Source organism: Zootoca vivipara, chromosome 15, assembly GCF_965207765.1.
Source record: "Zootoca vivipara chromosome 15, rZooViv2.hap1.1, whole genome shotgun sequence".
NCBI lineage: Eukaryota > Metazoa > Chordata > Lepidosauria > Squamata > Lacertidae > Zootoca > Zootoca vivipara.
In genome coordinates, this window is record NC_142598.1 from 11,640,554 (window position 1) to 11,656,733 (window position 16,180).

At 47.8% G+C, this 16,180-nt stretch overlaps 1 protein-coding gene across 3 annotated transcripts in view; it reads right to left on the reverse strand.

Moving 5' to 3' along the window:
* The window catches only part of A2ML1 (alpha-2-macroglobulin like 1), a 98,609-nt gene that overhangs the window by 3,372 nt on the left and 79,057 nt on the right, over positions 1–16,180 (reverse strand). For all 3 annotated transcript variants that reach the window (XM_088658798.1, XM_060268975.2, XM_088658797.1), the window contains exons 24-32: positions 13,566–13,742; positions 12,927–13,008; positions 12,477–12,633; positions 10,704–10,778; positions 8,783–8,945; positions 6,987–7,201; positions 5,818–6,033; positions 3,782–3,909; positions 1,488–1,578 (exon numbers count right to left, since the gene is read on the reverse strand). In XM_088658798.1, coding sequence (XP_088514924.1) covers positions 1,488–1,578; positions 3,782–3,909; positions 5,818–6,033; positions 6,987–7,201; positions 8,783–8,945; positions 10,704–10,778; positions 12,477–12,633; positions 12,927–13,008; positions 13,566–13,742 — 1,304 coding nt within the window. The remainder of the gene's footprint in view (positions 1–1,487; positions 1,579–3,781; positions 3,910–5,817; positions 6,034–6,986; positions 7,202–8,782; positions 8,946–10,703; positions 10,779–12,476; positions 12,634–12,926; positions 13,009–13,565; positions 13,743–16,180) is intronic.

Sequence of the window (16,180 nt, forward strand, 5' to 3'; positions counted from 1 at the left end):
CTCTCTCAGCAGCCCACTAAGTCGCTGAACATGTGAGTATGTGTGCGTGAGAGAGGGAGAGGATGGCGGGTAGCAGAAAGAAAGTGAGAGAAGAGGAGTCAGAAAAAGAGAGAAAATTGAAAGCTCCACCCATTTTTGACCCTGTACCAGGCCCAGCCTATGGTTGGCTTCAGTCCTATCTGCAATAGGTTGTCCCCATTGTCCACCCCTCCTCCTGTTCAATACATTATTTGGAACCTGCTATGTTCATTGAGGTTTGAGGAAATCAGCCCTCAGTGCTCACTGGAAGGACAGATCCTGAAGCTGAGGCTCCAACACTTTGGCCACCTCATGAGAAGAGAAGACTCCCTGGAAAAGACCCTGATGTTGGGAAAGATTGAGGGCACTAGGAGAAGGGGACGACAGAGAACGAGATGGTTGGACAGTGTTCTCGAAGCTACGAACATGAGTTTGACCAAACTGCGGGAGGCAGTGCAAGACAGGAGTGCCTGGCGTGCTATGGTCCATGGGGTCATGAAGAGTCGGACACGACTAAACGACTAAACAACAACAATGTTCATTGAGAGGGACTTTTGTCCTTCTAAACTGATTTCTGTCAGGTAGGGGAGGAAAGGGACAGAGGGATGGAAGGATCTCTCAGTTTTGGTTCTCTCCATTTCTCATTTTTCCCAAGCTTAAATTCAGTTCTCACAATTTACAGATTTTTTTTTTTAATCCTCACGAAAATTCACCAGCATTTTGGTACAAATCTCCCCTAATAAACGCATTTTACGCGCAGTTTTGACTCAGGTACACATTTTTGCAAGCAGCTTTCCCTGATACAATGCATTTTTGTATGTTATTTTCAGTAACACCTTCATTTTTAGGCACACTCTCCTGTACAATGTGTTTGTAAACGTTGGTTGGATGGAGAACTGCATCACAAAATTCAGATGTGCAAATTTTGAAGAACAGCTAATAATGGAGTTCCTAAGAAGAATAGAGTTTGCAGCTGCCATTGTGTCACCAGAAGACATAACTCATGTACTCCTTGAATGACCTTTTTATAATGACCTTAGAAACAATTACATCCACCGATTGTTAAAATCGCAGAAGGGAAGGATGTCTCTTACAAAGACCCGTTTTTTGTTGTCTGATTTAGAGAGGAATGTATATTTTAGAACATCCAGATTTCTTGCCAAGGCTTTACAAATTCAGGTAATAAAATTTAAAGGGGAAATGGGAAATCATTTATCCTGTAAAGATCAGGGAGTGGAAAGGTAAACCACTATTATTAGCAGCATTCTTGTTATTATTATGTTTATACCTGTAATGGCTGCTCGCTAAACACAATAAATCGAACTGAACTGAAGAATAGCTGCCTTCCGGTCCACATATTTTTTGGGGAAAGTGGATATTTAATAGGGTTTGATTTTGAACATGTACTGAATCAAATTTCTCCTCCATCGCCAGACAAGAGGTACTTAAGGCAGGCAAAATAGACTTACATCGTGGTTAGTTCCCTGGACAGGATGGAATCCAGACAACATCTTCACCTCTATCATGGCCATGTTGGAGGTGCCACGGCTGCCCACATAACTGCCAAGAGAAGAGGATAATAATAATAATAATAATAATAATAATAATAATAATAATAATAATAATTATACCCCACCCAGCTGGCTGAGTCTCCCGAGCCACTCTGGGCGCCTCCCAATTGAATATTAAAACAATACAAGAGTTGAACATGAGCCATTTCAAGTCCCAGCCACTAACTTCCCCACTATTTTCCGGTGGGATTCAGTCCCTTGAACATGAGGGAGAACGCTGTGGATGTTTCCATCCACTCTTGGGTTTTCTTCTTTTAATAGACTTGTAGCAGAGTTTCCTTTTTTAATTGAATATCTTTATTATTTACAAAAAGCGACACTGGTCGAATACTAATAAAATAACATAATCCTTTCCTCTTCCAGCCATCCGGCCAGTGACCTAATACTAACTCACGCTCATTTGCACACTGACACTTTTACACTGGCACTTATTGATCACATGCCCTTAATAAAGGCACCTGTTGCTGGGTAGATTTTTCGGTTGCCTAGCAACCTGTTCAAGACCAATTCTTCGAGTCTTTTTAGAATATTCCAACACCCAGTCATCTAACCTTCCCGCAAGCAAATTAGAATGGGTGCTCATTAAACAGCCTAATCTATCTGCAAACAAATCAGGGTGAATGCTCAATAAGCAGGTCCTCGGTAGAAGTGCCCTTACTCAAAAGTCTCTCTCTCTCTCTCTCTCTCTCTGCCTCTCTCTGCAGAAAAACCAATTCACATTTCTCACAATTCAGCAGTATTATTGTTATTTTTAAAATTATACCGTTCTGTACCAGTGGCGGAGCTTCATGCTCCGGCACAGGGGGCAGAGAGCAGGTGGGGGCGTGGGTGGCGCGCATCCTGGTGGCATGGCATGCTGCCCACAGGGGCACAGCGTGCCGCCCGCAGGAGCATGGCGCATCCCCCATGGCACATGGCCCGCAGGGGCAAGGCGTGCCACCCGCAGGGATGTGGTGCGCCGCCTTTGGGGGCGTGGCACCCAGCGTGGGGGGGGGCAGCCGGGATGGCACCCCACTGGGATAGTGGTCCAGCAGCGCTGCACTCCCCCACCCCCCTCTTCCTCCGCCAGTGCTCTGTACCATACCTGCCAAGTTGCTGGGCAGAGCATGTTCAGAAGTGACTTTTGATGCTGCTTTGCCCAGTTCCAAAATGGCCGCCGCGCCAGAAGTCGCACTGCAGCCATTTTGGAACTGGGCAGAGCAGCATCAAAAGTCGCTTCTGAGCATGCTCCGCCCAGTTCCAAAATGGCCACCGCGCTAGAATAAACCGGGGGGAAACAAAAAAATCTGTTTTTTTAGCTAGGAACAGCTAGAAAAACGGGGATTTCCCGGGGAATACGGGAGACTTGGCAGCTATGCTCTGTACCCGTAGATCTCAGGGTGGTTCACAACATAAAATTGCAATATATATAAATAAGCAAAATGCATAATGCTGGCACCTCTCAAGACATCCCATACCTCATCGAGGTGACAAATCCCCACCCCCAGCTGCCCAGCACCTCTCAGGTCAAACAGGGGGCTCCTCTGCCCAGTGGTGGAGCTTCATGCTCCAGCACCAAGGGTGGAGAGCAGGTGGGGGCATGGCTGGCGCCCGTCTTGCAGCTGTGGCGCGCGTCCTGGGGACATGGCCCGCCGCCTGCAGGGGTGTGGTGCCCAGTGCGGGGGGAGCCATGATGGCGCCCCACTGGGATCGTGATGCCAGGGGCGGTCCGCTCCCCCCGCCCCCCTCTTCCTCCAACCAGTGGCTCTGCCAACCGCCATGGATTGAGACCCTGTCTGGCTTTTCTCATGCCCTCTGTAAGTGGCAAGGAGAGGCCCAAAGGCGTTGGCAAGCAGCCAGCCTCCTCCTCCGGGCTCTCCTGTCCCCTCACCCCACCATCCATTCTCCCTGGGGCGGACACACCCTACCCAAGAGATTCTGCGGGATCAGAAAGGGGATTCCTGCTTGCCATCGGTCTTCAAAAGGTGAAGATAAGAATGAAAGATAATGAAAGTAACAATAACCCCCCTCCCACAACACATTTAAAAGGCCACAGAATGTTAAGCAGGCCAAGGCCTGGTTTGATTACAACCCAACCAAGATTTCTAGGTAAACAGTGCTCAATTTGAAGTGGAACCGATCATTACCAGCTGAACAAGTCTGTATTCAGGGATAGGCATACATGAATTTTTGGCAAGCTCGCTGCCTCTCACCTTGCACTGATGTGAAGGGTCAGGAAGCGAGGGGTTGCCTCTTGTTCACATCCTTTCCCTGCTGCTTTCACATCCAAGGTGAAGGCGTCTTCATTCTTCGAGGGAGGGATATTGTATCGCAAGACTGCCTGATATGGGACAGGCACCAAAAACACAACAGTTGTAGAGTTGCATAACTATAACATGCAGTCGGGCTGGAGCTCTCAAAAGCTCACGCCTTTTAGGAACGTTTTCGGGTCCTTGCATCTACCAGTCACTCATTTCCATCCCTCAGTCCATTAGGATAAATGCTTTTTGGATACTGTGAAATCCTTTATGATCTCAGGCAAGCGTCCCTCTCAGTTCCCTTAAATAACAAACCAACATATTTGCAAAGCTTTCTAAACCATGTGCGCCCATGTTTGAAAAGTTATTCTGTTTTTACCTACCTCTGTTTTTACTATGTTTGTAGTTTTGCGTACTGTATACTGCATTAGGCACACATAGAAATAAGAAATACTGCACTATGCACAACATCACATGAGAGTACAACAGGTAATCATTATTGTGTTATTTTCTCAAATCTTCAGAGATGGTGTGCTTTCCTTAGCCCACAGGCCAAGTGCGTGTATTGGATCCTTATTTCAAGAGAGACCACTTGAATTGGTACTTGTCGCCCTTTTTTGAGATGTAGGTTTTTTAAAGGAGATAGGGCATCCCCGAAGAACTTGTGAAGCTAGCAAGGAACGGGATACACCCTGAGTATTTCGGTGTTTTGCAATCCCTGGGGCAAAGCACTATTACCGAAGGTGGCGCTACAGCCATACAAGACTTTACTGGCCATATGCAAGTCATTTATGCTGAGTCAAACCATCTGTGTCTCTTCTTCTGACTGGCAGAAGGTCCCCACACCTAAGGCAGGTGTCAGGGACTGGGCAGATGAGGAATGGTGGAGACTACCATTGGGAGATGAATCCTAAACCGGAATTAAGATTGCGGAATTAAGAACCTTTTAATGAGGGTGAAAGAGGAGAGCGCAAAATATGGTCTGAAGCTCAACATAAAAAAAACCAAGATCATGGCCACTGGTCCCATCACCTCCTGGCAAATAGAAGGGGAAGAAATGGAGGCGGTGAGAGATTTTACTTTCTTGGGTTCCATGATCACTGCAGATGATGACAGCAGTCACGAAATTAAAAGACGCCTGCTTCTTGGGAGAAAAGCAATGACAAACCTAGACAGCATCTTAAAAAGCAGAGACATCACCTTGCCTACAAAGGTCCGTATAGTTAAAGCTATGGTTTTCCCAGTAGTGATGTATGGAAGTGAGAGCTGGACCATGAAGAAGGCTGATCGCCGAAGAATTGTTGCTTTTGAATTATGGTGCTGGAGGAGACTCTTGAGAGTCCCATGGACTGCAAGAAGATCAAACCTATCCATTCTGAAGGAAATCAGCCCTGAGTGCTCATCTTCTTGCAGCAGAAGGGAATCTCAAGAGTCTCCTCCAGCACCATAATTCAAAAGCATCAATTCTTTGGTGATCAGCCTTCTTTGTGGTCCAGTTCTCATTTCCATACATCACTACTGGGGAAACCATAGCTTTAACTATATGGATCTTTGTCAACAAGTTAATGTCTCTGCTTTTTGAGATGCTGTCTAGGTTTATCATCAATTTTCTTCCAAGAAGCAGGCATCTTTTAATTCCGTGACTGCTGTCACAATCTGCCGTGATCATGGAGCCCAAGAAGGTAAAATATTTAAATAAAAAAGGACAGTAAGAAACTTTCCCTTGCCTTTATACTTTCCTGGGCAACCAGACGGGAGCCGCTGACAGCATCCTGACAGCAGGCGTCCTTCCTAACTCTCTTACAAGAGGGCCAGGTCACTGCAGGTGTTGGGTACAAACATGTGGGTGAAAACCATGTCCTCTACTACTGAGACACGGCTTCTGTGGGATTTCAAGCCGGGAATCTCCTCAGGTTTCGTCAGTACTAAAATCTGTCACTGAACCAGCCTATCCTCACCTGCCTTGCCTACCTTGAAGAACCATCACTCACCTGGACATACCCACAGCCTTTGCCAGAGGCCTGCATGGCATACTCCCCAGGTATGTCTGGGAGGGTAGTCTGCTGCAGGACCAACCGATTAGTGTGGTCCACGTGGAATGACTGCTGGAAGGTCTTGTCAGATTTCACTGTTATCAATAGGTCTTCAGATCTACTGTATGTGACTGCTCCATATTTGGCGAGGGCTTGGAGTGCAACCACTGTGTCCTGGGAAAGGAGAACAGTTGCAGTGTAATTATTATTATTATTATTATTATTATTATTATTATTATTATTAATTTATACCCCGACCATCTGGCTGGGTTTTCTCAGCCACTCTGGGTGGCTCCCAACAGAATATTAAAAACATGATAAAACATCAAGCATTAAAAACTTCCCTAAACAGGGCTGCCTTCAGATGTCTTCTAAAAGTCAGAAAGTTGTTCATTTCCTTGACATCTGACAGGAGGGTGTTCCACAGGAAGGGCGCCACTACCGAGAAGGCCCTCTGCCTGGTTCCCTGTAACCTCACTTCTTGCAGGGAGGGAACTGCCAGAAGGCCCTCGGAGCTGGACCTCAATGTCGGGCTGAACGATGGGGGTGGAGACGCTCCTTCAGGTATTCTGGGCCGAGGCAATTTAGGGCTTTAAATGTCAGCACCAACACTTTGATTTGTGCTCGGAAATGTAGTGGGAGTCAATGTAGGTCTTTGAGGACTGGTGTTATGTGGTCTTGGCAGCCACTCCCAGTCACCAGTCTATCTGCCACATTCTGGATTAAATGTTTTCATTTCTGTCCAATTTTCCTCTGATACACTGGGTCACCTACACTGCCTGGATAGCTCAGTTGGTTAGAACATGGTGCTGACCATGCCAAGGTTGCAGGTTTGATCCCCGCATGGGACAGCTTCATATTCCTGCATTGCAGGGGGTTGGGGGTTGGGGTTGATGACCCTCAGGGTTCCTTCCAACTCTACAATTTCATGATTTTATGATCCACTGTGGCTCCCCACTTCAATCGAAATGGGGTGGGTGGGAAGCAGCAATGTAACTTTAAAAAACCCAGCTGATTTGGGTGTAGAAATTAGTTTATGGGCTTAAAGATTCTGAGACAGCCAGATGTGGTGGGGAAAGGGATCTTTCAGAATATACAGGCTCCAGCCGTGAGAGAGGAAACATTACCTGAGTTGAGGCAAAGCCTCCGTAGGCATTCTGCTGCTTTGCCAGCCAGGCCACAATGTCTGTGGCCTTCTTGATATCCTCTTTGCTGACGTTTTGGGGCGAAAGCCTAGCCAGAAGCACGTATCCTGTCAGCTCCACACTCACAGACTCAGGCTGGGACCAAGGATTCTCGGTGGATGCTGGGGCAGCCCTTGGGCTCCAATACATCTGCCCTCCTACCAAAGAAAAATTCAGCTTGTAAGTTTGGAAGAGCCAGCCTGAGGTTGGTGAAATGGGTTTTGGGTTAAGGGTGAGCTCATGGCCTGTAGTTACTTCTGTGAACATGCATTGACACTGGGAAGCTGTGCTCAGGAATGGAATTTGAACCCACTCTTCATGCTAGGATTGAGCCAGGGAAAACTGTTAATATTTTATTTTATTGAAATTTATTTTACTGAATCCTGTTGAATATGTTAGTCGCTTTATTTTGCCAAGGGCAATCCAAAGCAGCTTAAAACCAACCAACCAACCAGCCAAACAAACTAAGCCACATAGATACATTAAAATCAAGAGGAAAAAGAAATATATTTAAAACATCCCACCCACTTCTAAAAGGCCACAGACAGTTTAAGGCCAAAGGCCTGGTTGCAGAGGACAGCTTTTGCTTGGCATCTAAAGGTATGTAGCAAAGGCATCAGGTAAGCCTTTCAGGGCTGAGCATCCCACCAGTGGAGAGCCAACAAAAAAAAGGCCCGTTCTCCTCTCTGGACATCACATGAAGGAGGCACACAAAGAAGGGCTAAAGATGATGATCACAGGCTCTGGGTCAGTTCACATGGGGAGAGGGAGTCCTTGAGGTATTGTGGTCTTCAGCCAGGATTGGTGTTATATGCTCAAACCGTCTTGCTACGGGGAGCAACCTGGCCGCTGAATTCTGCATCAGCTGAAGTTTCCGAACCATTTTCAGAGGCAGCCCCACATTCATTCATTCGTTCATTCATTCATTTAATGCCTGGTTCCCTGTAACCTCACTTCTCACAGTGAGGGGACCGCCAGAAGGCCCTAGGAGCTGGACCTCAGTGTCTGGGCTGAACGATGGGAGTGGAGATGCTCCTTCAGGTAAACTGGACCGAGGCCATTTAGGGCTTTAAAGGTCAGCACTTTGAATTGTGCTCGGAATTAATAGGCTTATTTAATGCACAGTAAACAAAGTATCTAGCCCAGGCATCCCCAAACTGCTTTGGCCTACAACTCCCATGATCCCTAGCTAACAGGACCAGAGGTCGGGGAAGATGGGAATTGTAGTCCAAAACATCTGGAAGGCCAAAGTTTGGGGATGCCTGATCTAGCCGGTGAACAGAACACACTTTACTTAATATGTGCTTAATATCAAGATAGTGATACACAATATGTGATTCACCCAGGGCTTTTTTTCAGCCGGAACTCATCGGAACTCAGTTCCGGCACCTCTCAGGTGGGCGCTATTGTCATTATAAGACAGGCACCCCCAAACTTCGGCCCTCCAGATATTTTGGACTACAATTCCCATCATCCCTGACCACTGGTCCTGTTAGCTAGGGATCAGGGAGTTGGAGGCCAAAACATCTGGAGGGCCGCAGTTTGGGGATGCCTGTTATAAGAGAACGAGGGAGATGTTCATATTGAGTTCTGGCACCTCTTTTTCTAGAAAAATAGGACTGGACTCACCCCTACACGCACACAATCCGAAATAGTGCATCGTACGAATTGTGTATTGGATTTTAATCTGAAGACAAACTATTAGAACATCATTGTTGGCATCACATTCTTCTCAGTACCTGTCTTGATGGCTTGCTGGTCTAGCTTGGTAAGCAACATTTGTCTCATGGCTACATCTCCAGCTAATGTGAAGACATATGCCAACAAACCCTGCACATAAATATCTGTTGTGTCTGAGACAGTCGCTTTGAGATACTCCAAGCCATTCTTCACCACTGGATCCTGGAAGAGAAAGGAACAAGTAGCAGGGCAAAGTATTAAGAAAACCTGTCCTTGTAGCAGTGATTGAATATGATTGTGGGCCGCTGGAAAGGTAAAACACCAGCTATTTCCTTAGGACAAAGTAGAATCCGCTGCACTGCACCAAGTTGCAGTCCAAACCCCAAGGGCAGTCACTAGTTAGAACTCCACTTCCTGGTCTCGTCCATACTTCCGCTTCTCCCGGAACAAGTGTCAATGGGTAGAATTACCAATTGACGCTTGTCCAGCAGTAAACAGCATGTTTCCCCAGGGGAAAGCAGGAGGACAAACAAAACGCCACTTGGAACCATGCTTTCTAAGCGCAGAACAAGAGGAAGTGTGGACAAGCTCTCAGTTGTGATTGCAGACAGCAAAGTGAGTTCTTCATTTAAAAGGAAGGCTTATCGACACTTTCCTTTCCTTTGTGCTTTCCAGTCATGGTCCATGCTTTACAACTCCTAGTTTGAACACGCCTCCCCCCCCCCACTTCAGAGCTTTCCTTGTCTTTACTGCTGAATCGGAGCAAATGGCAATCTGCCGAAAACCCAAATTGCTGCTTGTTACGCTTCAGCTTTAAAGAGCAGACCTGTGCCCTGGAAAGGTAAGTGGGGACAAGCGTGGGGTGGCACTTCCCTGGGGCGATGTCTGATCATTGCCTTAGCTTTTTATGAGAAAGAGCACATCCAAATGTCAAGCCTGGAAACTCAATATTCTCGTTTTGTTATGTGTATCCAGTCAGAGGAGACTTCAGGGAAGTGACTGCGTCCAATGATCTTGAAAGCAGTGTTTTGTTTGGTTTGGTTTTTGTCTCAGATGACTGTCGATTTGCCATGCATTTGAATAGACTCCTTACTCTATGGTATCCAAGGAAGCTAAACATTCAGCTCTTAGCCACTGCAAGCAAACTAACATCCAGCTGGTAAGGATTAAAACACAACAAGGCTGCTCTCCCACCCCCCTCCCAGACCTCGACTTACGAACAACTCGACAACCAAATTTTTCGACTTACGAATGGGGGTAATGGCCGCACGCTTACGAATGTCTCGACTGCAGAATCCGGGACCAGCAGCCGCGTGACACCGGAAGTTGCGTAGACGCAACTTTCGGTGTTGCTTTGCCCATCTATGGGCACAAAAAATGGCCAGCGCCGGCAACAGAAGTCGCGTCTACGCATGTCCGGAAGTGTGTAGACGCAACTTCCGGTGTCGCTTTGCCCATCTATGGGCACAAAAAATGGCCGCCGCCGACACCGGAAGTCGCACCTACGACACCGGAAGTCGCACCTTCTGGACATGCGTAGACGCGACTTTCGGCGCCGGTGCCGGCCATTTTCGGTGCCCATAGATGGGCAAAGCAGGAAAAAAATGGCCACCAGCAGGAGAATATAAGGGAGAATAATGGGAGACAAAGTGATATGGGGGACCGCCGGGAAACGGTATGAGAAAACGGGGGTTTCCCGGGGGAAATGGGGTACTTGGCAGCTAAGCGTCAGCTGTGCATGCACAATAGCTGTCTCAAATGCGCATGTCTCAGCTAAGCCACAACTCGTGCTTTCAAGTTGGATGGGAGCTGGTGGTATGAAGGAGAAAGCATGAGACGGGTATTTCTCAAGAATCCACAGGGTACATATGGATTGTAGCTAATATCATGGGCACTTGGCTTCAATCACCAGTGGTGGGAGTACATGAGAGACTGAGCAAACGGTCATGTGCACATAGACAGAGACTGAACAACACTCACCTCAAGTGGCTTTTTGGCCTCCAAGAGCGCACCAATGATATAAGCAGTAAGAGAGATCGCATTATTCACACCTCCCTGTGAAGCACATGGCAAAAGAGAGAGAGACGGAACGAGACCATGAAATGATTTTTGCAGGAAGGGCAAAAATGAAACAGCAATTAATATGGATGCTAAGATCTTTCAGGAGTCAGTAGGGACAGCAGCATTTATAGTGCTCAACCTAGTCTAGTACAATATGCTGCCCTTAGGGCAAAGGATTGGAGAGAGAGAGAGGCCTGTGGCAAGGAGGAGTGACAACCACGACACAAGGTTAAATGTTTGCTACATGGAAGGGCACCTTGGTAAGTGAAGTCCTGCCCCTCACAGAGAGCCTTGGAGTCCCCCTTGCTGGAGGGGGACGACGACAAACTGTTGTACTATACAGCTATCGACTCACACTTGCATGCATTAATGAGTTAACCTGAGCCCAGAGCTCAGGTTGCAAGTGGGTGTGGCTTAGAAGGTGCTCAGTTGGATTTGCTCCCAACCCCTCTTCTCAATCATTTTTTCTTCCTGCTTCTTAGAACAAGCAAGAAGCAATGTGGCCTTGGCTCCCTGCATGTGATCTGAATCTCTCTAAAAAGAGATTTCATAGCCTGCATCATGCTACCTCGGAGATTACATGATCCTTGGAACCTTTTCCATCTTCATTTTACTGCCAATGGATGAAGACGTGTTTGCTGTAACATCTGGAAACTCTGTGGTTAAACTATTCCCTTATCTGCAAAGCTATGTGTCTGTGATTAATTCAAGCCTAAGTTTTTGTGTGTGGGGAACATTAGTTTAAAGGTGGCTGTGGGCAGATACAAATCTAACCAAGTGTCAATGTGCTTGGAGCAATTGCCATTACAGTAATACCTCCGCGAACATCCACCTTGTCTAGCGTCCATTCTGGCGAACGTCCATGGCAAATCCAGAAGTACCGGAATGGGTTACTTCCGGATTTGCCACTCACACATGCGTAGAAGTGCTAAATCACACTTTGCGCATGTGCAGAAGCTCAAACCGCTCCGTGTGTGTCAGACATGGCACTTTGCCCTACGTCCTTTTCGGCTAGCGGCCGGGGCTCCGGAACAGATACCAGCCACAAAACGAGGTATGACTGTATACTTAATTTTGCTACAGGAGAGGAATCTCTCTTCTAAACATCTCTCTCTAATGGAGATTGCGCCATATCTAGCCATTTCTGTGGATCTGGTTTCTTATTTTCCCTTATACAAGTTAATAGAGGTATTGTTCCATTTACTTGCATTAACTACCTGCAGGAGTGCACATACATGGGCTGGTTTTTCAGGGGTGGCCAACTCCCAAGAGACTGCAATCTACTCACAGAGTTAAAAACTGGCAGTGATCTACCCCCTTTTTGGGGGTTCTGGTCAAAGTTGTTGAGTTTTTTCAGGGAGGAGGTAAAACGTTGAGCGTTTTTTTTTTAGGGGAGCCATGGTTGTTCAGTTTCTTTGGGGGGAGCCAATGATCTACCAGTGATCTACCACAGACGTCCAGTGATCTACCGGTAGATCTCGATCTACCTGTTGGGCATGCCTGGATTATATGATACACGTGACACTTTTTATTGCATTTTGCAGCGGCATGTACCACAAAACAAGGGTGATCTGGCATGTATTCTACAGTGTGCACTGTGAGCAGCAACTGCGATTGTAAAAAACTATTGTACATTGATGTCTGGCAAATGAAAGCAGTTTCATTAAATTCTGCACCCCTCTGAACTCCTACCTTCATTGTTCTTTGGAAGAGTTTCCCCACATTGGCAAAGGAGCCATCGGGCTGCTGGTTACTTGCCAACCACCGCAAAGCAGCCTGGATATCATTATCATCTATGAAGGTATATTCCTCGGCTTTGCTGAAAACCTTGATCACAAAAGCTGTCAGCCTCGAGAAGAGATGGACAAAGCAAATAATGGCCGGGTTGTTTTCAAAGGCTACTGATTCAACCTTCAACCGCCTCAAGTTTTCCTGCCCTCTTATACAAGTTTAATTTACAACTTCCATCATATCTGACCACTGGACATGCTGGTTAGGGCTGATGGGAGTTGTAGTCCAATAATGTCTGGAGGGTATCAAGATGGGGAAGGCTGCTTTAACATAACTGAGATTCCTGCATCGCATGGGGGTGGACTGGATGGCCCTTGGGGTCCCTTCCAGCTCTACAATTCTATTACTCACCAGGTATTGCCTTGCCCATCGCTCTCTCCAAATGCACTATAAGAACCATCCCTGTGTTTGTACTGAAGTTGTCTCTGGTACCCTTGTGGGGAGGGGACAAAAAGAAAACTGAGGATCGGAGGGTGAAAAACTTTGGATGTCTGCACAACACACAACACAAACCCAGCCCCACAATTGTTAAATAGGCCCCATGCTGCAAAACTCTGAGCTTGCACTATGAGCTTCCTCTGCACAGTAACTCTTTCCATGGTTCATTTTACATATCATAAATCCCTGCATATTTTAGAAAAACCATACCATTCAGTATTCCATTATTGCATCTATCAAAACTTATTTACACAGGTGAATTTATCTTAATGCTGCCAGCGTTTTTAGCTGTATACAATTATTTCCCATATATTCAATAGACATTTAAACGTTTGTTATTCTTGCTCTCTTATTCTGTATGTTAAATCTGCAAGCTGTGCATATTCTGTCAAGTTACCACTCTTCTTTGCCCCACTCGCTCGTTTTCCATCTTGGGGGCTAACAAAACACGGGCTGCAGTAGTGGCATACATAAATAACCTTTTTTGACACCTGGGGATTTCAGTCTGAATTATCCCCAACAGAAAGGACTCTAGAGAAGCAATTGACAGACCTGATTGCAGGTAGCCCAGCGCTTTTGTCTTCAGCTCCTCATCCATCTGCCCTGTGTTTTCCAAGTACTGCAGCACGTAGATGATGGGGGCAAACAACACCATGTTTTGCTCCCCGCAGCCGCTGGGCATCTGCACCAGTTTGTCCAGGTTCTGCAGTGCCGTCCCCATGATATCACCTGGCCACATGTGAATGCAAAGTTACCCTCTTTCCGACTGGCTGAACATTGCTCCGCCGCCCCCCTCGGTCACATGACACAAAAGACCAACCCTATCCCAGAATTTGTTCCAAATGCCCCCTCCTCATCACCAACGGCATGCACCCAACTCAGGGGCCTTTGCTTCTATTGCCACACTATTCATTCACCGACCCTGTATTCCTGTATAAAAAGAAGGGCATAGGCATTTTCACTGAAGCTTTCACAAACGAAAATAATCCCCTTGCAAAAGGAAGTGGAGATGCACAGGATGTCCGGCAGCAGGATAGGTGGAACTCTGATCCCGTCACTCAGGCAACTAGACCAAAGTTTCATGAAACCAATAGCGAAGGGGCCATAGCCAGGCGTTGGCAATGTTTTCTGGCCATGGGCCGGATCATTCCCACGGACGATCGTCTGTGGGCCAGACATGGGCCAGACATGCGCAGAAGTGATTTCCGGAGCTGCGCTGCCCATGTCCTGTGCATGCCCAGAAGCTGAAAATCGCACCTGCGCAGAAGTGATTTTCGGCGTCTGGGCATGCGCAGACACGGTTTCTGGCATCTGTGCGTCTGCAGATGCAATTTCTAGCACCACTTGGCGAGTCCCCACACCGCGCTGCGCCAGTTTAGCGCAGGGTGCGGGAGACTTGCCGAGTGGGCGGCTTGGTGATTGGGCGGCTCGTGGGCCAGATAAATGGCCTCTGTGGGCCAAATCCGGCCCATGGGCCGGAGGTTGCTGACCTCTGGCCATAGCTCAATGGTAGAGTATTTGCTCTGCAGGCAGAGGGTTCCAGGTTCAATCCCTGGCATTTCCAGGTTGTATTGGGAGAGAACCTGGCCTGAAACCCCTGAGAGCAGTGTACACAATGCTGAGCTAGATGGACCATTGGTCTAATTCGGTGTAAGTCGGCATCCTATGTGCCTATTCGGAACGTTGTAGCAAAAGAGGGAGCATCAGCCCAGTAGTCGTCAGCAGTAAGGATAGATTTCCTCCCCTCACATTCAGAGCGAGGGCAAAACAATTGTATACCCTACAACATTTCTCCAACGAAAACTGGGACGTCCTAAGGAAAAGGGGGACATTATGGGATCAAATCAGAAACCGGGATGGCTTCTGTAAATCTGGGATTGTCCCTGAAAAATAGGGACACTTGGAGGGTCTGCAATCAGGCCCGTCCTAGCCATAGAGGCTAGTGGCACGGAGAACCACAGCGCCGGGCACTGGAGGGCGCTGGAAGGGCGCCAAGTGAGCACAGGGTTTCGGTGATCTGGCCAGGACTGCGCTCCTTCTCCGAGGACTCCGCACTGCACCTCCTTCTCGTTTCCCCAGCGCTGGGTTCCACTCAGTCGAGCTTCGCCACCAGCGTGCGCACAGCACCCAAGCAGCTCTTGCTGGTCCCGCGGTGCGCGTGCTGGTGGCGAAGCTTGACTGAGCGGAACCCAGCGCTGGAGAAACGAGAAGGAGGCACAGCGTGGAGTCCTCGGAGGTGGCCTCCCGCTGCTGCCGTGGTCCGCTTGGCACTCCCGGGCCCTTGGAGAGGCTCTGGAGGGGGGCACTGGAGGGACCTAGCGCCAGGGCGCTGGATGGGCTTAAAACGGCACTGTCTGCAATTGATTGTGTTTATCTGCAGTGATGGCCCTCACATAACCGGCTCGGTTTGATTGCATTGCAACATAATATTTTCATGTTTACAGTGTGATCCCTCCTTAGCTGGGATCATGTAGCTGGGGAGAAGCTCTATCAAACCTTCTTTCTTTGAACTTTTAAACACTGCAAGCTGCTTAGAGCAGCTCTGTGGTCATGCAGAGGCCATTCCCTTTTTAAATGCTCCCAGGTAGTGATTGAATGGCATAACACCATGGCTACTAGGTCTGGAAAATGTACAAAAGTGGATTCCCAGAGAGCTTTGCAAAGCACATTAGGTGCAGTTCAGATAAACGTTCTCTAATTAAATAGGCTTTTTTTCTCTCCCTGGGCTGGCTAAGACGCAGCTAACAACATCCTTGTATGAAAGGAAGATGGCTGCCATATGTGCCTGGGGGCAGCCATCTTTTTGCCCTACAAGTCTGCAGGAAGGGATGATGATGATGATGATAATAATAATAATAATAATAATAATAATAATAATAATAATAATAATATGCTCCACCATTCACCACCACGTTCCTGGGAGTGACGCGGTGCTTGGACACCCGCAGGCTCTGCGCTGCCCCAAACGCTCCACCCACCGCCTCCCCCTTAGCTGTAGGGCGGCTGAGTGGGAGGAGGCAGGCAGATTCCTTGGAGGCCCCGCAGAGTGTCCTGCCCTGGCTGGCCCCACCCCTGGCCGTAGGGCATGCACGCCGCCCCAGGCACCCGATCGGCTTGCTCCGCCCCTGCATGGAAGGCAGCACCTTGTACAGGCAAGAGCAGGGCCC